This window comes from Danio rerio, chromosome 2, assembly GCF_049306965.1.
Source record: "Danio rerio strain Tuebingen ecotype United States chromosome 2, GRCz12tu, whole genome shotgun sequence".
In the NCBI taxonomy this organism is placed as follows: Eukaryota; Metazoa; Chordata; class Actinopteri; order Cypriniformes; family Danionidae; genus Danio; species Danio rerio.
This window is the reverse complement of record NC_133177.1, coordinates 36,163,999-36,190,075: the sequence shown is the minus strand read 5'-3', so window position 1 is coordinate 36,190,075 and position 26,077 is coordinate 36,163,999. Positions and strand designations below refer to the sequence as shown.

The 26,077-nt window shown below is 40.4% G+C and overlaps 1 protein-coding gene across 50 annotated transcripts in view; it reads right to left on the bottom strand.

Annotated features, from left to right (window-relative positions):
* Positions 1 to 286: 286 nt before the first annotated feature.
* Positions 287 to 26,077, bottom strand: part of rnf220a (ring finger protein 220a) — a 352,070-nt gene continuing 326,279 nt past the window's right edge. For 9 of the 50 annotated variants that reach the window (XM_073918763.1, XM_073918754.1, XM_073918783.1 and 6 more), the window contains 9 exons: positions 24,327 to 24,448; positions 23,541 to 23,667; positions 18,176 to 18,272; positions 17,980 to 18,066; positions 17,823 to 17,878; positions 17,340 to 17,439; positions 9,700 to 9,808; positions 8,508 to 8,582; positions 287 to 2,099 (listed from right to left, as the gene is read on the bottom strand). In XM_073918763.1, coding sequence (XP_073774864.1) covers positions 2,028 to 2,099; positions 8,508 to 8,582; positions 9,700 to 9,808; positions 17,340 to 17,439; positions 17,823 to 17,878; positions 17,980 to 18,066; positions 18,176 to 18,272; positions 23,541 to 23,667; positions 24,327 to 24,448 — 845 coding nt within the window. In that variant the 3' untranslated portion in view covers positions 287 to 2,027. Of the gene's footprint in view, positions 2,100 to 8,507; positions 8,583 to 8,782; positions 8,954 to 9,699; positions 9,809 to 17,339; positions 17,440 to 17,822; positions 17,879 to 17,979; positions 18,067 to 18,175; positions 18,273 to 23,540; positions 23,668 to 24,326; positions 24,449 to 25,467; positions 25,573 to 26,077 lie in introns of all 50 variants that reach the window. The other 41 variants (XM_073918671.1, XM_073918661.1, XM_073918653.1 and 38 more) reach the window with 14 other exon arrangements.

Genomic DNA, 26,077 nt, shown 5'->3' with positions numbered 1-26,077 from the left:
CCAAAAAAAGGCCTAATTTGATGCACTTTGTGTCCGGGATGTATTAAATCAATGCAATGGTCTCAAAAACCTCATCATTATCACATACCGGATGCATTGTAATGCGTATCGATATTTGAAATCACCACGTTTTAGGAAGTTGTTTTGCTGCCTGACCCTCAATGGACACACATCGACAACGTCAGCAGGTGGTAACATGATAACCAGCTTCACTTCTAAAGCATTCATACTGGCGTAGATCCACTATAGGCAGACCAGTAAATGAAGCCAGAACAGTTGTGAGCAGTTCAGATTTACAGTCATTTAATTGATGTCAAACGTAGCTTATAAACGGGAAAGACACGTACCATTTTCAAGAATATACAAGGACACAAATCATATCACACAATCATCTTGTGCAATCTGTCATCTTTGGGGCAGGAACGAATTGTTCGGCAAAGGAAGAATACAAAGAATCAACCCTAATCCTCCTTTTCCATCTGTATTTTACAAAATAGTTGCAGACTGAGGTATTTTACATCCCGAAACAGAGTAAATCTGGAAGATAGCTGTGACTCAAGCATAGGGAAGATTTAAAGAATGATTAAATAAGTTAACAAATGCAACATTTGACTGTTTATTGTGGTGTCGGGATCAGCAATGACCTTTCATTTCTTCCTTTTTTTTTGCGCTTACATCAATACAGAAATCACAGAATACACAGATGTACAAATATAAAGCACACTGTCTCACTCCTAGGGGAAAATGTGAGCTGTCAGTCAGTCAGGGAAACGAGTCTTGACTCTTCCAGTTCATTCTTTGAGAAGAAATCTGCATGTCTCGGAGAGGAAATCTGAATGTAACCTGTAAATGAGACCACCCTAAGTGTTTTAGTTTTTATAAAAGCCCCTTTAAGAGGGAATGAACTGAAAATAAACCGATCGGGGGGGTCGTAGTACTGTATTTTCAATGGAATGAATGAGCAGTGAGTTCAGTTGTTTGTAACAGACAGACGGCTTTCAGCATTAAGTTCAAAAATGCTGAAAAGTGAGGGTGAATCTTTCCTTTTCTTAGAAAAAAAAAGCAAAGAAAGATACTTTCCCTCGTTTCAGGATTAAATCTACAGTTTTTACTGTATATCTCAATGAAAAATGTACACCTAAATCTTTTAAGTCCTAGTTCGAGTAGTTTATTATTATTATTATTACTTAAATTTCTTCCTGTACAATGAAATACAACTTCAACTTCAAGACAACAACATCTGCTTTAAAAATACAGAGGGTTTTCTTTTCTGTTTTTTTTTCTGCTTTTTTTTAATTCACCAAGATTGAAACATATGCCCTCCCTCCCTCCCGACCCAACTAAAACTGGACTTTTATTCAATATATACTTCTGTATGCGTGTGTGTATGTCCTTATGAGTGTGTATGTGTGCGTGTATACAAGTGTGTTTTGTTCTCTATGTCATTTACTCACAACACTGTAAACATACAGAGACTATTATACATGTGCTTGCACTGGTTCATTGAATTTGGTTGACATCACTAGAACACCACAAAAGAAGTAATGATTTGGGGTGAACGAGAACACAATGGAGAGATCGAGGGCTTCCGGAGAGCATCGGGTGGTCCTTAAAGTCTCTTCTTCTTAAAGTCGGGTTGACTTGGTGGTGAAAAAGTTGCCACAGGGTGTGAAAAGTGAGAGACAGAGCAGCAGCAGTGCTAACGGAGGGAAAGAATGAATACTCTTTCCTTCATCAGAGAAGAACAAGCTCCTCTTGAAGGAACCATTCTGACTTTGGAGAGGGTGGACCATGGGCAAGGAGAGGCAAGGGGCTCTTTAGGCAAGCATTTATAGAGAACTGAGTCTATGCAGTTCTCGTTAGTCTTTTGCACGTGAAGTCCCCGTTTAAAGTCAGTTTGAGTCTGTGCCTCACATGGTCAGAAGGCGGACGATACTTCACTCTCTCAGACGAAGGGGAAACCGAAAACACTAGCGCAAAATGGAAATGAAGAGTAAATGAAACTAAAAGAATCCGGGCTGTTTTGTTCACAAATAGACACGCCTGAGGTCCCCTGGTGACGTGATGGTGTTGCATTGTGGGCAGAGTTTCTTGTTTCCCTGAAAAAAGACAAAGGAAAAAGTGAGAAGGCGGTAAATAAGGCTTCACAATATTTTACACTGATAGAGGAATAGGAATTTTGTTCTTTATTTCTGTAATAGCGTATAATAAAGTTTAGGTTTAGGCACACCAAGGCTGCATTTATCTGATAGAAAAATAAATACAAAAAAAATCTGATGTTTAAAAATGTAATCAATTTAAAATTTAAGTTACATTTAAGACTTTAAGACCTTTTTTAAACCATTATAAATGAAATTTTAGACTTTTACAGGGCTAAATGCTAAGGATTTTCACTTGCCCTATCAATCAATGAATATAATTTACATTTAATAGATTTAATAATACAATAATAATAACTTTATAATGAAAAAATACAGGTCTGTATCCTCAGCAGTGAATAAATGGAGAACGTTCAAACAAATGTTACTGTAAGGAAAGTAATTAAAACATGATGGTAAATAGTTTTAAACATGCTATCGGATTGTTGGGGATTGTATGAGTGTGAATGGCCAGATTGGGCAGCTGTACATAAGCAAAGAAAAAATAAGACCAGTTAAAAAAGATTTCAGACCTGCAACACAATATATCAATATACCTTTAAAGGCCTAAAATTTAGCTTTTGAGATTTAAGACCCCGCGGATACCCTGTTTATATTTTATAGGGATGCACAGATGTATATGTTACCAATATTTATTGGTCGATATTAGATTGATTTAAAACTGTTGGCAATAATATGAATAAGGCAGAAACTAAAGGATAGTAATTACATGGAGGCACTTCTTTTGAATGATCCGTATTTATTTGCTCAGAGCAAAATCATTAAATATACTCTAAAGAAATCTAAACATCAGACATGTTCAAGCGCTGGCACAATCCACTGGTTAGTTTGGCCAAAAATGTCTTGGACAATAAAAGAAACTGACTGCAATGGCTTTACTTGTTAAGACTTATTAAATAAATGTGTTCTGTTGTATGTCAAATAAAAGATAATACTGCTAAAAGAAACATTAACCCTTTAACTACCCCACCAAGAAAAAAAAGTTTGAGTTGCATTTCTTAACTCCTAATGCTGCTAGTTAAAACACTCAATGCATTTTTTTCAACACATCCCATAATTTCTAAAATATCAACCTCTACCAAATAGTTGATATGTCGGTTTATGGTAAAAGTAACGGAATTAATACATATACTATGAAAAATCTGAAAATATGAAGTGTAAGACCAATTTATTTCAAAACATAATCTAAAAAAAACAAATACTAAATCATCTCTTTTTTTAAGTATGCCATAAAATATTTTAGATTCTCATTCAACATGTTTTCGTTTTTTTACAATAAAAACAAAAATCAAGGTTAGTAGTGCTACGGGATGTTTGTTTTTTGTAAACCAACAATGTTGTGTGTGTAAACTATTATTTAAAACAGTCATTCTTTAAATGACTTTAACAGTCATTATTTAAAACAGTCAAAATATGGTCAACCATTTGGTAGAGGGGCAGTCAAAGGGTTAAAAGCAAAAATCACCCTTGAAGATTGTCATTTTGTTCATCTGTTTATGTGAACTTGTGGCACTCTTAAAATGTTAGACAGTTAAATGTTAAATGGACAATCCATATTCAGTAAAATGTATGAAATGGAAGGGAAAATGGCTAGTACTGTATAGTACTTCATGACATTGACCAATATTTGTAATCAAGTGTTTTTGGTGGCTTGGCATTGAAATCTACCTGTGCTTCCATTATTTAAAATAATTTTAAAAGAAACTTATCCCTGTGATGGCAAAACCAGAATCTCAGACTCAGATTCTTCAGTCACATGGTCTTTCAAAATCATATATGCTGAATTACTACTCAAGAGACATTTATTAGTAGTATCGATGTTGAAAACTGCTGATTTACACATGTAGAGAAACCATGACCCATTTCAGACAAAGTTTAAAATAGCAGCATCTAGTTGAAAATCTTTCATTAGAGTATAAATGTCTCTCCTGTCACTTTTGATCAATTTAGTACATTTATAGTGAAAGTATTTTATATAATGAAAAAGACACAGCGCTTTACTGCAGTTTTACATTGTGTAAGTGTATGTTTAAATAAAAGTATATTGCAAAGCCGTGCACAGGCGGCCCACCCTGTTCGACAAGCATGCGCCTTTCCCACTACCACTCTGATGTTCAGCCAGTACCCATAAAGCCTGTGCCATAAAAAAAGCAGGAGAACAGCGGGGAGAGGTAGAGGAGGAGGAGGAAGGTGAGCTGTGTGGTCTGCTGTCTACACCACACACATGCTGCACAGCGGCTGACTGAACATCACAACAGGGTCTGCTCTTAATGTCAGCAAACTATATACTGAGCTTCAAAAATACCACAACACTTTTTGGAGATGTGGACTGCAAGACACGAGTGTTATGAAATCTTCACAAATGCGCACCGCCTCAAGAAACAAACCCAACTGTTTGCTGAAGTTGAGACGGTTTTGTTACACTGAGGATTCTCACAACCATCTGCAAACATGTCCTTGTGTAACCTTCTCACAAACAGGGTGATTTTCCTGCTTATACACATGAAGCTGCTCCTATAGGAACTGATACATGTAGGGTTTTTGCGCCTGACTATCTATTAGCACACAGAAGAGTCTGGGAGAAGACTAGCAGAGTGTAAATCATGCAGTGTGTCTTCACATCTGACTGTAAAGAGGATTTGTGTCTCCATATGAATTAGTTCATGTCTAGGGCACAAGAAACTGGACAGCTGATCTGGACTGAACAATCTGAAACAAAAGCTTTAGAATAATGTGGTTTGCGCTGTATGTACTAGAACAGTGGTTCTCAAACTTTTTTCATCAAGTACCACCTCAGAAAAAAATTGTCTTTCCAAGTACCACCACAATGAGCAGTATTAAAATACAGTAGCGTAGTATTGAAATATAACAGTTACAACTCTGCAAAGTTAAAAAAAAAACATGGCAGATTACCTCAGAAATATAGGCTACATGTCATATATGGCATATTATATACATCATTTTTGATCAATTTTGAAATGTGTATAGCATGTACATGACATATTTCATTCCTCCACGTACCACTAGAAGGAAGCCTGCGTACCACTAGTGGTACACGTACCACAGTTTGAGAACCACTGTACTAGAATGATGAATTCTTGCCTAGTTTCTGTGCTTTTTATTAAGCTACGAGCACTTGGGAGTCCTTTGGGGTTTATGTTTTCATCCCCTCATACATGCACAAAACTCTTTTTGCTGTCTTCAGTAATTCGCTGTTCTTATTCCATCTCTATTCATTTTATTTCTGTCTGGAAAACAATGGCCCATTTTAGTCTTGTGAATTTTCGGACAATTTAGGTACTGCAAAAACAACAAAATGCATGTGTGATCAGTTATTGCTTAGAAAAACTGAGCCTGACCTAGTCTGTTCTGATGACAAAATTTGTATCATGCTCTTTGTATGCATACTTCAGCATATACATACAAAAGTAAGAATCCTTAGCCTCAGGAGATCCAATGCATTATCTGGTTTATTACCCAATAGCAATGAGATCCATCATTAGATTATTAAGGGTTTCAAGTTTGAGTTCATTGTCTGACTACTTGTATGTGATTGGGATGAGCTGCATAACTGAAGTTGGACCCTACTACTGACCGAGTCAGGTTCATTTAAGGTGCTTTCACATCTGTGGTTCGGTTCAACTGATTCGGAAGAAGGGCAACAAACTATACACATATTTTAGGTCCTTTTCACACCACACTGAATGCTTTGGTCCGAATCAGTCGAAAAGAACCAAAATGCAGTCATGTGACAAAATCCACATCACTCATTGGCCAGATATTATTGAATGTATTTCCTAAACTGCTTTTCGATTGGTCAGAATTAACTTGCAGGAAAATGCCAATGGAACTCCCGCAAGTAAACAAACCAGCAGACAGAAAGTGCTGTTTTTTACTATTGAAAGAAGACTGCACTGGCTGATTGTATCCCTGGTCATAGTATACTACATAGTTTGTATACTTCACTTTAAACAAACTATAAAGTTCGAGAATGAAGTTTGGCTGTGGCTGGAAAACAATGTTTTAATGCATTGCAAATGACGAAGTTGCAGCGCAAGTCACTTCAGGAGGAAGTGTGAATTAATTTTGCTAAACTGCAACATGGTCATCTACCGGAAATGTTACCAACAGCCCATCAGGTCATGTTTTTCCCTCTCTTTCACTGTTTAAATTGGTTTTCTTTGAGCTTCTGCAGTAAAGCCTACAAGTTTCCATTATGAACACTCTCACTATGCTGTGTTGGGTCCTCGAATTTGAGAAAAACGTGGCTTAAAAATACAGAAAAAGTCAGAAAAGGCGCAGTCCTTTTTGTTCTAGTTCTGATCATGTTCTCACCACAATTGAACCACTCGAGGGTTTGGGTCCTCTTCAAGGAGGTCTCGTTACGCTTTTTTGGTCCACTTTTGGTGCACAATCGAGTGCCATTGCTACATTTACACCTGCCCAAACAAGCCTCACCAAGAGGGAAAATGAACTCTAGTGCGATTCAACTGAACTAAAGGCAGGTGTGAACACACCATACGGCTCTTTTTAGAACCAGAAGTGAGAAGTAAAACATGAAGTAGTGGAGCAACAAAAACCATAGTGTGCTTCCCTACATAGCCACAATTCTCCCAGTCACAAAGAGGACCAGTTTAGTGCCTTTGTTCTGGGAACCAGGAGTTTACCTAGTTTTAATGAGCGTGGGCAGGTCATTGACTAAACGCGGGCTCCTCGCATCAGCGGCGGGTGGCTGCTGCGCTCCATTAGCTTCATAAAACAAGGCTGACGCTAACCAAATTACACGCATTTACTTTGATCAAGACGCAAGGAGCCCCGCCGTGCTACTTTTATTGCTGTCTTTAGGCAACAATTTTAATGCCTGCATGACTAACAATCCGCTGTGGCAGAGCAGGCTGGCGCACACACACGCGTCTCTGTTCTTCGACGAGTTGTACACAGAAGGCCTTGTGATAAGCAGAGATGGAAGGAGCTGATTTAATATACAGCATATTGGAAAACGGCTGAGGCTGGGAAACATTTCCTTATTAATTGCTTCCGTGTGTGGTGACAGAATGTGTTAGTGGCTAATGAGAGTGGGCTCCCTGAGGAAGACTGGCTAAAACAGCTAAGGGAGCAGAGGAATAGCCGGTGAGTTTAAGTGTGGGATTGCAGATGGACAAGTCGCATTTCTGATGACAAGCATCTGTTGAATATGCAATGCCATCTAAAGGGATTACAACCTGGAGCACTATGTAAAGAATCTCACAGGTCTAGTTGAGACAAGCGTTTCAAACTAAACTGTAGCTAAATATCACAGCATTATCAAAATCAACTACTTCATTATCCACATTATACACTGGCCTGGGCTACAAGTGACTCACTGCACGAGAAGGCTTCAGCACTCTGCGGTGTGTAGAACTGAAATTTAATATGTATCTGAACCACTCGCATATCAAAACTATTCACATCAGCAATACTCCATTTACTGTTACACTTTAGTGCGAAAATAATGTACACACAAACATGACTTAAAGTGAACCAAGGTGGAGCCTATGATGTGCTCTACTTGAGACCACAAGACCATTCAAATACAATCACCACCATTGGAGAGGCCTCTAGTTAAAAAAATACTAATAATAATCTAACATAGTTAAACATGTCCATGCAGAAAAGCCATTTATAATGCGAGTAATCAGAATCTATTTAATTTATATTCTTAAAATTAACTTTCAGAATACTACAAAGAAAATCTAATGCAGGGGTGTCCACACTCTTAGCTCCAACTTGCTTCAACACACCTACCAGGAAGTTTTTAGTATATCTAGTAAGAGCTTAATTAGCTGATTCAGGTGTGTTTGATTAAAGTTGGAGCTAAACTCTTCTGTACATCGGCCCTCTAGGATCGAGTTTGGACAGCCCTGATCTAATGCTAATAATTAATACAAATTGTTGCTTGTTACTAGTTAAACTATAAAAGCAAAGGGCAAACTTACACAAAAGTATATATACATTTAGTATTCAATTTGTTTTGCTTTTTTGTGGACCCCTTACCAAAAATATAAAAGAAACTACATAATGTTTTGTTTATTTATGCAAACCTATTCATACTGTGAGTAAATAATTGCATAGCATAAATGTGCATGTATTATAGGTGATCATTATAATTGATAATTGCTTTAAAGACTCCTGGGCCTACCAATCAAATTTGACAAACATTTGATTTAATATCTAGGAGTTAAGAAGTATTAGGAAGCAGCAAATAGGTGCAACAAATTAAAAAAAAAAATAATAATAAAAAATCATAAATATTTTTCATAGTTTTTGATTTACTTTAGTCCATTTGATGAGCAAGGGTGTAATTCTTACCAGAGTCCTTAGCCAGCATTCTTCACAGTGCACGTGCCAACATTGGATGGAGGTGAGTGGCATTGTATAAGAGTCCTGAACAAAAAAAAAAGCAATTAATTTGACCCTGTCAGATGAACACGATTCATATCTACAGCCACTTACACACACAACATCAGACGCCACTAGACAGCACCAGCACAGTACGGGAGGCAGGCAGATGGGCAGTGAGGGAGCGTGTGGGGCAGTGCAGGGGTCAGGCGGGGTCAGGCCAATGGGAGCACAGAGAGCCTTACCCTCCGGAGTGGCAGCAGCTTCTTAATCCCACTGCTGCCCGCAGTGGCAGTGCTGCAGCCCGTAACGTAGCCTCTGTACAAACAGTACACGCCAAGCTGCAAGGCCTCTGCACTCCCGTGCCTCTCAGCCGCCTGAATCTTGCCGTCCGCCCCTGTTTGGGTCGGCTTCCGCTGCAGGGATATTCAAGAGCGGCACTGAGAACAAAAGCGTGGCCGCTATGGCAGGCATAGACACACACACATCAGACCAATGGATGAAACTATCAGTATAAGCTCTCGGCCGACACAAAGCCAGAACTGGATGGCTGAGAGTTCCGTTCTGCTTGTGTGAGAGTAATTAGTTTGGATATCATGCAAGACAACTGTCTGAAACTGATGTTAACACTTCCAGACCTTATTTTTGTCTGCTATAGGTTCAATAACCAGCAGGTGGCAGTAGACCACCACTGGGGAAATGCTCAGCTCCACATCAGAAGAAAATGCTTTAGGATCTTTATAATGAAATCATCAAAATTTTCAGATAATGTTCTCTACAAGGCCAGAACTGATCAGAGGTTGACATTCAAGATGTTCTATTTCACTTAAATGAAACAGAAATTCAATCTCCAAAGCTACATGAGGTGTTGTCTGAATAGTCTAAAGCACCTACAGGAATAAAGCTGGAAAGGTTTAGCATAGATATCCAATAGGAAGGCCACAACTGCAAACTCACCAGGAAACTAAAGCAACAGAACCTTGTTAATCATCCAGGCCATGCTAGATTGAAGCTGGAGGAGGCAAACCATCACAAAGCTTCAGCTGGCTTCGTGCATGATTGCGGGTGTTAGGTCATATCACCATGGCTTGTTATTAAGGATGGGTTACAACCAAACACACCCACATGAACGCACACAATACTGCCAAACGAGAGTTCTCACCATGCATATGAGACACTTGTATCGGTCTCCTCTGAGGATCTGCTTCTCCAGTTCTCTTATGCGGGCCTTTAGCGCCTCCAGTGTGGTCGCTGTCGAGTCCTCTGTGATCCTGCAGGTACAGAACAAAATGAAATTTGAGGTTCACTTTGAACATTACAAAGCAGTTTGGTCCATATATAAAACTGAAATCAGTGGAATGCTAATTACTTTTTAAAAGTTGTGCAGTCACGCAAATTTGCAATTCACAAAGCTTCAGTTCACTCAAACCCAAAGACTGCTAACTCCTAATAACTCTGAAATTAAAAACAGACAGCCCCACTGGAAACAGTGAATTCATCAGTGCTACACCAGACCATGATGTCAATATATATTTTGTACTTTTTGGTACTACCATCTTATTAAACAGAAATGGGCTTTCTCAGTCTTTTAAAGGTCCAACAAAGCGGTTTCTTCAACTTCTGACCTGTCAGGCCTTCACTAAACATCCCTCAGACAAATGCCTCTCAGCAGCTGAATGTATATTTAACACTGTCCACAGCATATGAACTCGCAATAACTAAATCAATATGGTCATCCATTGATTGTGCGACGAGGCGCTTGGCGAGATGTTTATGGTGATCCGCTCATTTTCCAGGCAGATGGAGCACTGATCTACAGTATTGATTTAACGTTGCTCCGGCGTTCTCCTAGGCACAATCCCCCCGATTAGTGCCTGCAGTTCCACTGCCTTTTCCAATAGCTTCATTTATTACATGCCTGTGTGACTCCACAATGAGTACACGAAGAGCACACACACTGGAACATGGGCCTCCCGGTAATCAGGTACTATTAGAATGTAAATCAAGACAGAGCCATTAAAACGGAAAGAACCATTTATGGACTCAGCATCTCCTATATAACCAACCTAAAGAAAGAACAATGACAGTGTAACCAGAAAACCATGAAAAGCAAAGCTTAAAATTGAGTACCTTGGAATTAATCCTGCCCCATTTACTTTGAATTTGTGATGGCGGATGAATTTGTGACATACATTAGAATATAGCAAATTATCAAAGAAAAAAAAAAGAGAAGGGAAAAACATGATTCCTCGAATGCACTGAGTGCTAACAGGACGAAAACAAGTCTAAATGTGAGCTTGTAGTTAGGGCTGTATAATTAAATAAAATGAAAACGTGATTATGATTAAGCAAAAGCAGCAATTCACATCCACATCCACACAGGCCAGAGGGCTCTCTCTTGCTGAAACTGCCATACATAGGAGAGATGATCAGGTAATCAAACAGACTAGAAGTCAGATTTAACTGCTTTTGTTGATTCAATGTGACTAATAAACCAAACTATGGAATCATCTCACAAATGAATTTATTTCAAACACTAGACTGAAGTTTTGAGGTGAGTTTGGAGCAAAAGTCATTTATTGTGGTATTCTCATGTACTTTTAGATCAGCATCTACACAGAACCATAGTTCACAAATTGTAGAATGATACTCTGCGATTTTAGGATTGGGTCTACAATCTTTTGCTTAACTATGGCTTTTTGTGGCTGCACATAAAAATGGGCTTAGATTAATCGTGCAGCCCTACTTGCAGTCATAATTTGTGAGAAAATAGTGCAGTTTAGGCAGACTACATGGCCCAATCCTAAATGAATGGGGAAGTACAGAATATATACTACCAACTGAAGATCAAGTTATGACATGTTAAATTAAGGTTAAAAAAACTAAAAATAAAAATCAACCAATAGCATTCATTTAGAAAAAAAAAGGATAAAATTCTGGCGGTATGATAATCTTGGATTATAATATCCCGGTTTCACTGTACACGGTACACAAATAAATCTACAAAAGCTGTCACTGTGGTGGTACATTTTCAAAAGATACACTTTGGTACAGTAAAGGTCCACACTTGTACCTTGAAGGTACAAATTAGTACACATAAAGGACAAAAGTGTACAAAAGGTATCAGTGTGGACCTTTTAATTACAAAATTGTAACTTTTAGGCACAAAAGTGCACCTTTTAAAAAGGTACCACCCCAGTGACAGCTTTTGTACCTTTATTTCTGCTCTAAAAAATTTTCTTTTTAACTGTCGGGTTAAAAAACAACAACCTTTTTCCCCCCTTTGAACACAATAGATATTGAACATAATTTTATTTTTAAAAAAACATTTAAATATTTTGGAGCTGTAAACATGTCTGGCTAAATAATGAAAATAAATAATTGACCTCTGCTCTTTTCATTAGTTTCAAAAACAGATTTCTCTACAACTTGAAAATGGCATCTTTGGATATATTTTCTGCTGGAGATACCGTGGTCCTAAAAGACAAAAAAGTAAATAAAAAAAATCTTACATGTACCGTAGTATTGGTATAAGAGAAATTTTTACAGTTTTAAAACCTTGACTTCTCCAAACCGCGGTATACCTTGAAACCGGTTATCGTCCTATGCCTACCCAAAGTCACCCAGGTCTTTGTCCAAAAGCCCCAACAACACAATGACCTTGACCAAGGAGAGCGAATCGTCCGGACGGTCAATTCCCTGCAGCCCATAATCAGCACAGGGACTATAAAACTTTAAAATCTCTTCTTATTAGTGGCCGGCTTGTAAAAAAGCATTTAGTCTTGATTAGCGTGCATGCTTATAAAGCAGACAGGAGAGTAGGTGTATCGTGCTCCATGCCTGCTGTTTTCTTTAACAGCTTCATAAATCGCTGTGGTTCACTTGCCCGTATGCCGTCACCGGCCCTACAAAAGAATACAACTATCACCCCCCCAAGCAATGCCCGACCCGCTCCAGCATGAATATTCATTCTGTGCTGCTTTATAGAAAACCACATTCTAAAAGTTATTTAATTCCCTTGGGTAATAAAAGTGGGTTTTACTCTATCTTTATGTGGACTGAGATGGAGTGAAGGTCTGGTTCAAAGAGAGTCAGGCAGCCTTTTAATACCAAAGCAGGTGTAAAACCTGGAGAGGAGTGCCTGGGTAAGTTCAGAACAGAAAATCATCAAGGCCCTGTTGAGTATGTGGGAGAAAGTTTGAAAGACATTAAACACAGGCCTCATTTCTGCTCTAAAGTGGCATGTTGGCTGAATTATGCCAATGACGTCATCTAGGGAAAGAATAATGTCATTTCGATTAGGAGTTTAAGTCACTAAGGAAACCACAATGAGGACTGACATCCAAACTAATAATGTCGTTTACCTACAGCTGTGGTCTATAATGGCAAACCCATTACATTAAAATTGGATTTGGATGTTAAAACAAATGATGGACGTGCAGGTCTAATGCTTTATACAGGCATCACTCTCTATTAAGGTATATTTCTATTTGTAAAGCAACAAATCCTGCAGTTTAAACAGCAAGTAGATGAAGCCTACCACCGCTATCTCATACTGTCATTATGGCAAGGCTCTGAGTGTGAGGCTATTTCTCATTTCATTATCCTGCCCCTTAACCATCCGTCTCCATCAGAGGCAAGCCTAACTGTGGAAGGCGGTGTAATCTATCGGTCTACACGGCCTGACATGAGAGCACGAGTTACAAGTGCAGAAAGATACTGGGAGATCTTTATAAAGTCACTCGACAATCAATCCATCCTTGCATACTTGAAATCAAGAGGCTGACTGAGCTTGTGATTTTTTAGAAAATGAAGAAAATAAAAACGTTACAACAACAATGTAATTACAATAACATAAATTATTAGAAATCATCCATCCATCCATCAATCTATCCATCTGTCTACCCATCCATCTATCTATCCAACCATTAATCAATCCATCTATCCATTTGTCTATCCATTTATCAATCTATCCATATATCAATCATCTGTCTATCCATCCATCCATCCATCTATCCAAACATCCATCCTTCTATCTATCCAACCATCCAAATCCAACCATCTATCAACTGTATCGGTCTATCCATCCATCCATCCATCCATCCATCCATCCATCCATCCATCCATCCATCCATCCATCTCATCCATCTCATCCATCTCTCTATGCATCCGACTACACATCTATCAATCTATCTACCCATCTATCAATCCATACATCCATCCATCCATCTCATCCATCTCTCTATGCATCCGACTACACATCTATCTATCTATCTATCTATCTATCTATCTATCTATCTATCTATCTATCTATCTATCTATCTGTCTGTCTGTCTGTCTGTCTGTCTGTCTGTCTGTCTGTCTGTCTGTCTGTCTGTCTGTCTGTCTGTCTGTCTGTCTGTCTGTCTGTCTGTCTGTCTGTCTGTCTGTCTGTCTGTCTATCATAGTTAAAACAGATAAAAGTAAAGAGGTTTGAAAAAATAAAATTGTCTCTAATGATTTTGGAAGCAATCTGATTATTGTGCAGGTACACAGACATCTGCTACGCTGTTTCAAGTTGAGCATGAAATTTGCCAGCAGTCACATGGGTGGCAAAGGAGCCCTCATTTATCATGTGCAGAATGAGCGGGGACAGAGGCGACCCTTGTACCCAGAGATCATTACCCATCTGGGCACAGGAGAGCTCGGTGAATTCATTCATCCCCCTCCGCCTTACGAAGACACACATGTATACAATTTACACAACCCGCAACACAGTAACACGCTCGCCCTTACTCCAACACACACACCATCCACAATGAATCACTGTAACTAAAGGGGACAAGTCTCATTTTCATTGCAGATTGAAATGCATGTGTTTTACAAACAGTGGGTTTTGGGATTGTTTTCAGGCTGGAAGTGGAATGAAATGATTCAGCTCCTTATGTGGCCTCTTTAAAGCTCGTTCAGATTAAGACCCCTCACTTCAGGAAATTGAAAATGAAACAATGGCACAGCCATTCCCGTAAGTTTGCATGCTTCATCCATTTCGTCCTCACCATGAAAAAGAAAGGGAAAAAAAAAGCACAACTACGTAATTTTTTTAAATGCTAAACCAATATGTTAAGCTAAACCTCAAAAGATACAATAACTGCAGTGTTTCATCCAGGAAAGAGTTAATACGCCTCCCTCCCCCTCCTCATGACCCCTCAGGATTTGATTAATGATATCATCATTGAGATTTATCTCCCTGGCCTCTTTCATAAGACAATATCGCGTAACATCCTGTGATACCTGATCAAATCAGCAGAAGGAGAAAGAAGAGGTGCTCTTCGGAAGAGAGGGCTCTACTGTCGGGGAGAGATGGATAGATTCAGACGGAGGGCCGAGGAGTACGGGCACAGACTAGGAGAAATATTGCGGGCAATATTAAATAAACGAGTGTGTGTCACGTCTGGAGCTAAGCGCTAAGCTAATAAAACGGGTGGCGGGTGGGTTGCGCTCATTGCTTGCTCTTCTCTATGACATCAAACAGCTGCGGTGATTCATACCCTGGCTGGCTAAAACACTTAATGCCCCCCGATACAATGCTACGGCTAGTCTAAACGGCTGCCTGGTGCTGTGCGTGGAGGGAGGGCAAAAGTGAGAGTCTCTACAGAGGAAAGCAATGAATCAATCTAAGCTGTCACGCTCCTGCAGCTCCACTTAGGATTCCCGTTCTGTCCATTTTCATTCTCCAACTTGCACACCCACGCTCGGACAGAGACACACAGTGTTCATAGCATCATCTACTAACATTCATTTCCACACACTCGGTCAAACCTATCAAGCAACGGTGTGCAAAGTCACGCCTTTAACTGCTGTTCATGGCAAACGCGGTTAACAAACGGGATTTCGATTGCAGACTTGAGCTGACATCAAGCTTGTGGTATAGATGAAGTCATTTGGAGACGCACTGGAGGTGAGAGAAGCGTGCTCACGACGTGCCGATGAGAAAAATCAATTATGGCGGGTCTGCTGTGCTTATTCACCAGTTATCCGCCCCAGATATTTAATATGGGGCCTGGTGATGGCCGCCCGCACAAGATTGATTCAGCTACACTGGAAGCCTCTCCCTAGAGAAGAGAGCTCAGAGGAGAGAACAGACACATGGAGAGGACAATGAATTGGAAGGGGGTGGGTCTGCATTTACGAAATGTTCTGGAATTTTCTTTGTGTATAATACAAAAAATAACATAAAAATTATATAAAATATAAATTATATATATCACACGCATATATTTTAAATTTACTACATTGTTTAAACACTGAAATTAGTTGAGAATCAACTTAAGTTACAATTCCACTCTCTCTGATGAAGAAATGGTATTGCCAACAACTCTGGACAGGGGAATTAAACCTAGCTAGAGAAGGGACACGGGCCGTGTGGACTGACAGCTGTGCTATTGGGTAGGCAGAGTGAGGTATGTCTGTGGTTAGCGTGCTGACCCTGGATCAGCTCAGAGACAGCAGGGTGAGATCGAACCAAGAGAGAGGACAGTCACACCACCGTAGCAATAAGCCCCTCTTCTACTTGGAGCTACGATCTGACCCCAATTACCCATTCAGTGAGGCTGGCCCCCACACGCACAAATGGGAGGGGAGTTTAGAGGGAGCACTTGTCGGGGAATATGGATGAGGACGTGGAGATGAGGGAATTACAGGGGCCGGCCTTTCACCCACTCAGGTTATTCAAATTTATCTGTGGCTGGAAGCTGCCTGCTATACTCCCTCCATCTTGCGTTCACTCACAGTGGAGTGCAGGGATTCATATTACTTTTACTGTGTTTACTTGTCCCCCTTTCTTGTACACTTATTTGTAGGGATAGGAATCTTTAAATAATACAATCAATTATAATAATAATAAATAGATTGCTCTGTCACCAATTTAAGTTTCTTCCTCAAACATCTGAAAGGTGTTATCAACAATTTAATCTGACTTTGAATCTTGCAATAAGCAATAAATATTGCACAATTCCTGCAGTGTAAAGCTGTAGTATTGTTAGAATAATTAATCAATTCCATGCGAGTTTAATAAAAAAAGTTGGGAGAGGCTTTTCTTTAAGGTTTAAAATTAGCAATTTGTTAGATACAAATGAATAATTTGATTCACAGAATTGTGTTATCCTCAATGCAATGCAAGGGTTACATTCAGGGGTGTGCAACAAATTTTATTTCCTGATTCGCTCAATTATACGTAGCTGATATTAAAAGGTGGAGTTTAGTGGAATTCGTCCCTTGTCCATTATTCTCCTGCTCTACCCACACATGCAACCTTTTTTTCTACGAATTCTCTGCACAACATTAAAAACATAAGACTGCAAATATTCTGTGCTCACAGGAAGTTTCGCTGCAGAGCTCAAGTTAACTTTAGAGAATCAGCTTCATCTACTTCTGCAAAATTGCTTCATTAGTATGGCAAACATATCACACTCAACAGTAGAAGTTCACTTAATATATCACCTTTGAGCAATACAAATACAATTGTTTAATGAAAAGAAAAAGAGACAAAAATAAAAAATATATATATATTCTTTTTCACAACAGTATGGAAATGGCTAAAAGGATATTAGCATTCCCGGGCTGTGCAGCAAGTCAGGCCCAGACAAGGCTCAGCTGCCTGGGATCAATACTAAGGGCCACTCCCTGTGATCAAGCATGCTCCGGAGAGATGAGCACACTAAATGCATCATTTATGATCTTGCAGTCCCTACACAAACTAATCTCACCCCAATACACCAGCAAACACACTGCCACTGCGGACAGGTGTGTGTTTGTACTCACTTCTCTATCTCGCTGTTTTTACAGGTTCTCTGTGTGGAAGACGAAGATGAAGAGCTGGGCTCTTGTTTGCTGCTCTCGCCATTACTTGTGGATGGCATTTCTGCAAAAAAACAGATACAAACAGAGCATATATAATGAATGAGGGCCAACAAAAGCAACATTTTATTCTATAAAAATCCCAGAAAACAAGCATTCTACAGCTTTTAAAAGGATTTTTGTCGAAACCATTTGCAGAGACTGAACTTGGACAACATTTCTAGTGCATTAAACTTTGTATTTGTGTCATTAACATTCTGGCAGTTTAAAAATGCTGCCAGTAGTTTATTTGAAAACAGGTTCTTATGCTCACCAAGGCTGCATTTAATTGATGAAATAAAAACTACCTTATACATTTTTATTCTTTTCAATAGTTTGACCATGGCTTTCCAAAGTGTCAAAAAAAAAGAATAGTAAGTAAGAATAGTATTAAAAAGGCCAACTCACCATCACTGGCCCACTTGGAGAACTCAGGTGTTATTCTATTGGACGGCACGCCACCACTACAGAGGGGAATTCAAAATTTACAGTATAGCCAAGAGTACAGAGTTTCGATTTGACATTTTAAACTGAAATAAAAAGATGTTATTTAAAGCCAGCATACTTCAAAACGGCTCCACGAAGTGCCTCACGTTCTTTGGCCTCTCCCTGGTCCTCTCCAGAGCAAGGAATGATGTCTGCTTCAGTGTACCTGAAAATCCAGAGTTAAGGAACAACTGCATCTAAATTCAGAGTTTTTATGCACACCGCAGCACGGGTGATGAGATAAAAGTCTCTTGGGGAATGGGAAAAAAGGATACTGGGCTTTGCCGTACTCCAGTGTGTCATCTCCATCCACGTCCAGGTCTGCGTCACTGTCATGGCTCTCCTTCGTGCTACACATGGCAAAGCCTGTTCCTAAAAACAGGAAAGAGGAATAATAGTTATCAGTAAATGAAATTTGGGTTTAAATCCTGTCGCATTCAATAATGCGCGCTACATTTTATAATATATGTGCTGTCACTAGCAACCAACCCGAACTGTAATTGACCCAATCCATGACGGCTTTGTCCTGCCAGAGAAACACCAATTAAGAAACCCTGTTCTAGCTGTGAGCAGGACCAGATTATTGAAGACAGGCCAGAAGCCTGGTTCTCTGGGCTCAGATGGAGGCATCAGAGCCAGTCTGAATGGGAGTTGTGTCAGGTGCCTGTCAGGGTGTGGGTCCCGAGCACTGGGGCGTGCAGACTGAGTGGCACTTCTATAAATCCAGTGATGAGCGCACAGACAAACTCCAGCCACCGGCTGACTGGCTCCTTCAGTTCTGGTTAGGAAGAGGTTGGATCGGCAGCAGCCTGAAGGGTGGGAGCAGCCCGCAGAGACCCAGAGTCTGATTGAGCTGCGAAAGGTGGGAGTGGGCCAAGACCCTGAGGGGCTGATGGAAGAATGTCAGGGCACCAAGAACAGGTCTGTCATGGATGAGGAGCTGAGGTAGGAAATGGAGAAGAGAAACTGTGCTTCTCGTTGCTTAGTGGTGCAACATAAGATGAATACTGCAGAGTGTGGAGTGGATAACTACAACCTTCGGGGAGAATCTAAGACACTGACGGAAACGAGGAGAACTGAAAGTGGATGTGTCGGTCGTGATCCGTCTCTCCTCCTCTCCGTAAAGGGATCCAAAAGAGGCAGAGAAGGGATAAAATGCATCACAAATGCTTGCTCTTTTTTACAATGTGCCGATGGTTTTTAGTGATCAAATAAAAGGGACCTTTTAAGTTTTATTTGGTCGCTGTGACTGCAGAGGCATATGCGAACAATAGCTGAGGTACATAAATCTGAGCTGCTCACACAGACAATTAGAGTTTAGTTGTGCATGCTAGTCTAAACGTAAATTACTGTACAATATAAACTTACAGAAATAAAATAGAGCATGTTTGTGCTTTAATATTTCTTGATAACAGTTGATAAACAGCATTTAAAAAAGGTAAAGTATAATGATAACAGTTTACTCCAAGTAAACTGTCAACGGTCAACCAGTCCTCAATGTCTCATAATCCTGGAGAAATCATGCTGAGTTTGTGTTCTGAAAAATACTTTTATTATTATCAATGCTGAAAACATTAGTAGTGCTGCTCGAGTATTCCTCTCTTCCTTCTGATAAATCTAAAAATGGATGAAGGCTATGGTCAGCCAAAACTAAAACACCGTAATCTGTAAATGATGGTGAACCGCAATCTGTAAATAATGGTGAACATTTCATTATTGTTCTGTCAACAAGCTGCAAAATAGCCAAACAAGGGGAAAAACGAGGGGGGAAAAACATAATAAATATATTGTTGTGACCACTAATGGCAGCAAGGCCAGACAAAGATGTGGCAGGCCATAAGCAGCCAAAAGAAGAAAAAACAAAAATCACTGTTAATTCAATCAATTGATCAGGCTATGGATCCTGGCTAATGCTTTTCTAGAACCAGGCCAGGAAGGATGTCATGTTGCATTGATTCAGCATGATCATGAAGCCTGTCCGGCGCATACACTGATGAAAACCAGCCAGACTGAAAAAAACAAACAAAAACAGGGTACACCTTGTCAGGCGAGCACAATTTCAAAACGGCCACCTGAATGGTGTATAACTACAGAAGCAGTGTTGTAAGTGTGTCTGACTGTGAAAGCTGGAGCTACTGTTAAGCGGTCCTGGCAGGCAATCTAATCTGTGCCGAAAAGGTCAGTGCCACTCTAACTGCCTCTCAGTCAAATTATGCACACCGTCGCACCGCCTCTTGCCGGCAGCCTCTGGGACATAAGCTTACTCTTCTTCTTCACTAAGTACACTGGACAAATAAAAAAAATGGTCTCCTTCACATTCTTATCGGCAATACTTTGCATAAAAATATTTTGCAATGTCACATTCAGGGTGCTTTAACACTTGGTTCAATTGCCTGGACCGAACCCAAGTTCGACTGTCCCCACCTTCTCGACTGGTTTGTGTTCACACCGTCTTTTTTCCCTTTGAACCCCAGTACGCTTGTGTCATAAAGCTGCTGTTTTGTGTACTGCTGTTGCTAGGTTACGGCCACGAAAGCAAAGCAAAATGGAGACATCCACATATCAAAGTCGTTCTGCTTGTACTGAATCTTTTGCTTGTTACCAAAATCAAAACACAGAGAGCCACTTGCATCTATCTGCCGCAAAAAAACAAAAACAAAAAAAAAAAACATTAAAAACATCACAAGATGTTTACAGAAGTCGTTTTTGGTAGAGACAAGCAGACATTGATCATTGTTTGTATTGGGTCAGTCCCACTTGTCAACAAGGTAGGTGATACATAGACATACACACACAAATGAACGTAATGAAAACTAAAGTTTGTTGTACAGTTGGTAGTTTACTTCCGTTATTTGGTACAATTGCATTCATATCAGAAGTGAACCATACCAGAGCTCGCATGAATCGTACCCTAGACCACCTCTTTCAAGCAAACTCGGGTACAGGTCACGGGTGCACACACAAGTTCAGAAGACACATTCACACTAGCTAAACATGCCGTACTTTGACGTCAAACGAACCTGGTTGCAGTGTGTGAGTGCTAGTGTGAAAGCACCCTCAAAGCAGGCCTTGGTTTACTTTAAACCGTCACATTTTTTTTCTTGTTAGGTCACATTTTGCAAGCAGATTTACATAGGCCATGATTGTTAAGTATTCATCTGCATATGTCACCCAAGACAGAAGTGTCATGTCGGTAAGAAAGCGGACACCGAGATCCCAGGCAAACGGGACATGAAACATGGCCTCTCCTCCACCTCGTTGCCATGACACTTATCAGCCTTTCACAGTATGTGTCGCAGGTCAGAGTTCATCCAATCAGGATGGCATTTACCATGTATGCCTGCTGGGGAGGGGACTCAAAGCTGCCATCTCTCAAGGTTCTTTACAAAGACGAGCGGCGGGCCTCTGTTCTTCCTTCCCGACTGCACCAAATCTCCTCCATCTTTGCCTGTGACTGCCATCGCTATCTCTTCATCAGCACAACAGCCCTGCTAAGCCACGGACACAGGAGGCCTTACGGGCTTCCACCACAAACTGATCCTGTTCGATTTCTCTCTTCCTCTCTGTCTCCCTTTTCCCTTATCATGCTCTTTTTGTTCAGTTTAAAGTGTTTCCTTTCGGCCTTTTTTCCCGGGTCCTCAAAGAGAGAGAGAGGGGCTGGTGCTTCAGAGACGATAGCTCTCTTATCCCATTGAAGACCCCTTTCAAGCCCCCCTCCCCAGTCCAGCTCCCCCTGGGCTGGAGGGATTCTGCAATGCAGGCCGATTGAACGCTTGAGGACTTCAGCTGAGCTTTCAAGGTAAAATCCACCTTCTGAGCATCCTGGGGGGAGCTTTCAAGTGGCCCCTGAGCCACCGAGTCACTTCTCACCAGGTCCCCCCTCTATCGCCATTACACCGGTGCCTGTGCTGAAGATAAAGGGCTGAAGAGCTTCTGTACAGACACATGGCTCTGTTCACATGCAGAATTGATCTAGGCCACCGTCTGTCTAGCCGGGCGTTAGAGGAGCAACTCCATTCCTTTTCTTAATCCACACAGCTTTGCAATCTGTTCCCTCCTTGGGATCGAACAGCCTTTCCATTTAAGAGTGCAGAAGTTTACAAAAGACCACTAAGGGAGGAGAGACAAGCTACTTTTCTAAATATGAAACAGGCAGAGAGTGAGGGGGCTGTTTTTTGATAGACGTTCACTTAGCACTTTCTCTAAAGCACCAGCTCAAACTTAACTTAAGACATAACTACTGTTCAAAATAACCGAACAAACAACAGTGAGAAAAGTTCCAAGATAAAAATCGCAAGTATGGAGGATTGACTGACACCTCCTCCCAAGTGTAAAAATAATCTGAGGAGGTAAATTATTTATGAACCAACTAGAATTCCCTTGAAAGTCTTTCAATGAGTGTGGCAGCACATCAAAAAGGGTCTCGGGGAGAATGTGTGCCTATGTGATAGAGAACGTCCCAGGTGAGCGGAGTTAGGTTGGGAGCTATAATTGCATTCCTGCAGCGGGGGAAGCCCAGGGGTCAGCGGCCCATTTTTCTCACACACATCTCTGTACTGGGTGAGGCGGGTCAATTGCACAGCTAAATGTGTTTTCCTTTGACTCCTTAAAGGCCGAGAAGGGCCTGCCAGAACTCACCTTGTCTGGACTATCGCTGTCTTGCTTATAAATGAACACACGCAACCCTTGAACGGGTTGATCTTGGGGTACATTGGGAATTATATATACGTACTATCATTAAACAGCTAAAAGGTTGTAGTGATCTTTGACAGCTATTTTTACAAGCTTACAATATAAACGTTATTTCAAAAGCAAACCGTGGCCCAATGCACAATTACAAATATGTAAATGTATTCAAAATAATATATATAAAATCAGGGTGCGAATTATACATTGATCATCGGGAGGGCCAAGTTTTTTGATTATGTTCGGTAATATGCCTCAGTGAACCAAATTTATATATTTAATTTAATTACACATAATTTATTAATTAAACTTATTTGTCAGTGTTTTGAGGGATATTGAATGGCTCTTGATGACATTTGTGATATTAAATAAACCTATTAAAGGATGACCATGAAAGACTGCACATATTTTTTATTTTACTGTTTAACTTTCATGTGCAAGCAAGTGTATAATAAAATACAAAGGATGCATCTAGATTTACTGACACCTACAGTAAAAATGCCTTTTATTTTACAAGAAATACATTTTGTGAACACTTACGCAGTCTGTTGGTGCTCTTGATTTGCCAGTTTCAAACTGCTGAATTATTATTTTTTTGACGCAAACATGAATTGAAAATGGTATGAACCATTATAGGGGTGGTCAAATGTATATATAAGTTACTTTAATTATTAATATTATTTAAGAGACAGATCAGAGCACACTATTTCTTAACTATTAAAGGGCACACCCCCCATACATCTTGTTTTGATGTCTTTCAAGGCGGATCAAGCATTAATTAGGGTGGTCTGACCCAACCCCCTAATAATTTACACCCTGTATATAACCCTTTTAACAATATTTTATGTTATTAAATTGTCACAACATCACAATATTATTGTTTGTACTGTAAATTTGTTGATTTAAATGCAGCCTCAGTGAGCATACAAGACCTGTAATGCTTAAGACGCTTACCTCTGAAACCACCTTCCAGTAATGTAGTAGCTCGGACCCTCTTTTGTCCGCACCACTCGTACTCTTCAAACCGCGTTCCGTTCTCTCCTTCAACATCTGCAGAATCCTCCTCTGTTGCACCTTCCCTCTGAGAGAACAAAACCACTTATCAAGCATGTACCAACACACTTCAAACGGTCCATTCAATATAAAACGACAAAACCACAAAGTGTGACTACATCAGAGGAAATCAAAGCAGTGCTTTCAAATCCACTAACTTCTAATGATGTCTAATTTTAGGGGCTATCAAACCACATGCAACAGAACACCCGAAACCAACCACCAAGAGTGCATTAGTATCATAAGAACTACTGGATTAGATGGGTTAAGAGGAACCTGCTACATAATATAATGGGCAAGTGCTGCATCCTGAACCACTAAAATGGGAAGCCAGTCAGACTGTTTGAACAACAGTTTTCTTTTTGAACTCATTACCAAAGGACAATAATGCAGAACATCTTTGAAGTTGGTTCAGGACACCGAAACTGCCAAACAAATGTGCTAAAGTGCAGGAGGAGGAGGAAACTTTAGGAAAGAGCTAATCCTTCAACTGTTCCCTGGACACCCATGTAGGAGAACATAGTTGTAGTAAATCAAGGAGATTTTTTTGCATACTGTATGTATGTGTGTATGCTTTGTCAGATGCTGATGTCTGTCAGATGCTGATGTCCAGGGAAAGGTGAGGGCAGAAAGGCCAAACTTTCTAGAGGAGGTTGGATTCCCAGATCTCTGGGTTCATGAAGCTACCTTGAACAGACATTGTTCCACATGCCTACTCATTTCCTCCTCTGTCCCTGCCAGCGGGGCGCTGCACAGTGGACATACCTGTCCATCCTCAGGCTTCCGGCGCTTCATTTTCCCAATCCGGGCTGCAGCACAGAAGAAAAGACAGACACAAGGGGATAAATCAATGTGATCATAAACACCACAAATAGGCACTGAGAATAAAATAAATATAAATGCACCACTAAACCAAAGGCCATTATAATGTTTAATCATTTTCCTTTTTAATACTAATGAAATTAAACTATACATTAAACTAAATATTTTATTATTACACAATAATAATAGAAAATTGTCTATTTTTAATCACACTCATTTTCACTAAAATTTGAGATCAACAGCAGCTAATGAAGGCAAAATAGGACATCACAGGAGATACAAGATTAAAAGAGAGCATTCTAAAAGATGAAGCAATATAAATCCCACATAAAACATCCCACATGTATCAGAATCCTTTACAGATTTAGCTTAAGGCCAGTAGGCGTCTCTAACCATGGATTTTACAGAAGCAAGAAAGATGGGTCACAAAACACGACAGTGACGTGATAGGGCTCAGAGGTGAACTCTGTCCATTAGACCTTTGCACCCAGACACCATTTCCTCTGGTTACATCGGTGACGGGCACGAAACAACCAAGGCTCTCGGATCTCTCAGGGTGTCTCGCTCTTCCCCCTCCCCTCCCAGGGCACATAATTAGAAATTTAACACAGCAGAACAGCGCCTATTGCGCCGTAAGTCTCTGTCGCTTTTTCTTAACTGCAAATGGCGTGTGGGGACATTAATTTTTAGGTGGCTGTGATTGCGAATGGGGCCAAGGGGGACTGGAGGAGGAGAGGTGGGAGCTTCTATTACCTCCAGGAGAAAGAAGCACCGGCCACATTGACAGTAATGTGGTGGGAGACGGGCATCATTAAATAGCATGAGAAAAAGGCAGATTAATTAGGCACGGCAGGAGTTTTTCCAGTCGGCCCTCACTCTGAAATCACAGCGTCTCAGATGAGAGGTGATATACTTTAATAAAAGCTTGGGTTTAAACAAAGACAGACCCATTTACCCTTATGGTGCCTGCGGCTGCGATAAAGGGGAGGGGTTGGGGGGGTCTTACCATGCCGCAGGCAGCAAGGGGCTAGGGGCACTCCTCTGGGCACTGGGATTGGGGGACTTTTGAAACTTTCCTTGGCGTAGCGCCTGCACCAGCAGAGGTCATCGACTGTTGACACATGAAAAAACCAAGGGTTAAGGAGAGTCTCTGCTTGGGCAGGCGCTACAGTCAAGGGAAGTGCAAAAATAGGTTGCATAAATATGCTAACTTTTTTTTCTTAAAGAGTCACGTCATTTATTGTATAAAAAGCTTATAGAAGTCATTCGCTAGCTGCTACATGGCATGGATGCTGAGGTTGACATGGATGCCAAGCTTCTGGCAAGGCCACATGACAGACACCAGTGCTGGTGATGAGCATTTGGCTGATGCACCCTGAGAGGTGAGGAACTCCTCATTCCTGCCAGACGGTTACTGACACCAAGAATAACAACTGGCCTCAGGTCAGAGACATCCAAACTCACACCCACTGAATTGGTTTACAACAAGGCGAGTCTTCAGAGTATGTAAAGTGCTTCAAGTAATGCACACTAAACCTAACTAAAACCATGTGAATGCTCGAAACTGTTATTTTATCAGGTAAAGTTTATAAACGGTCAAAGCAAAATTTCAATTT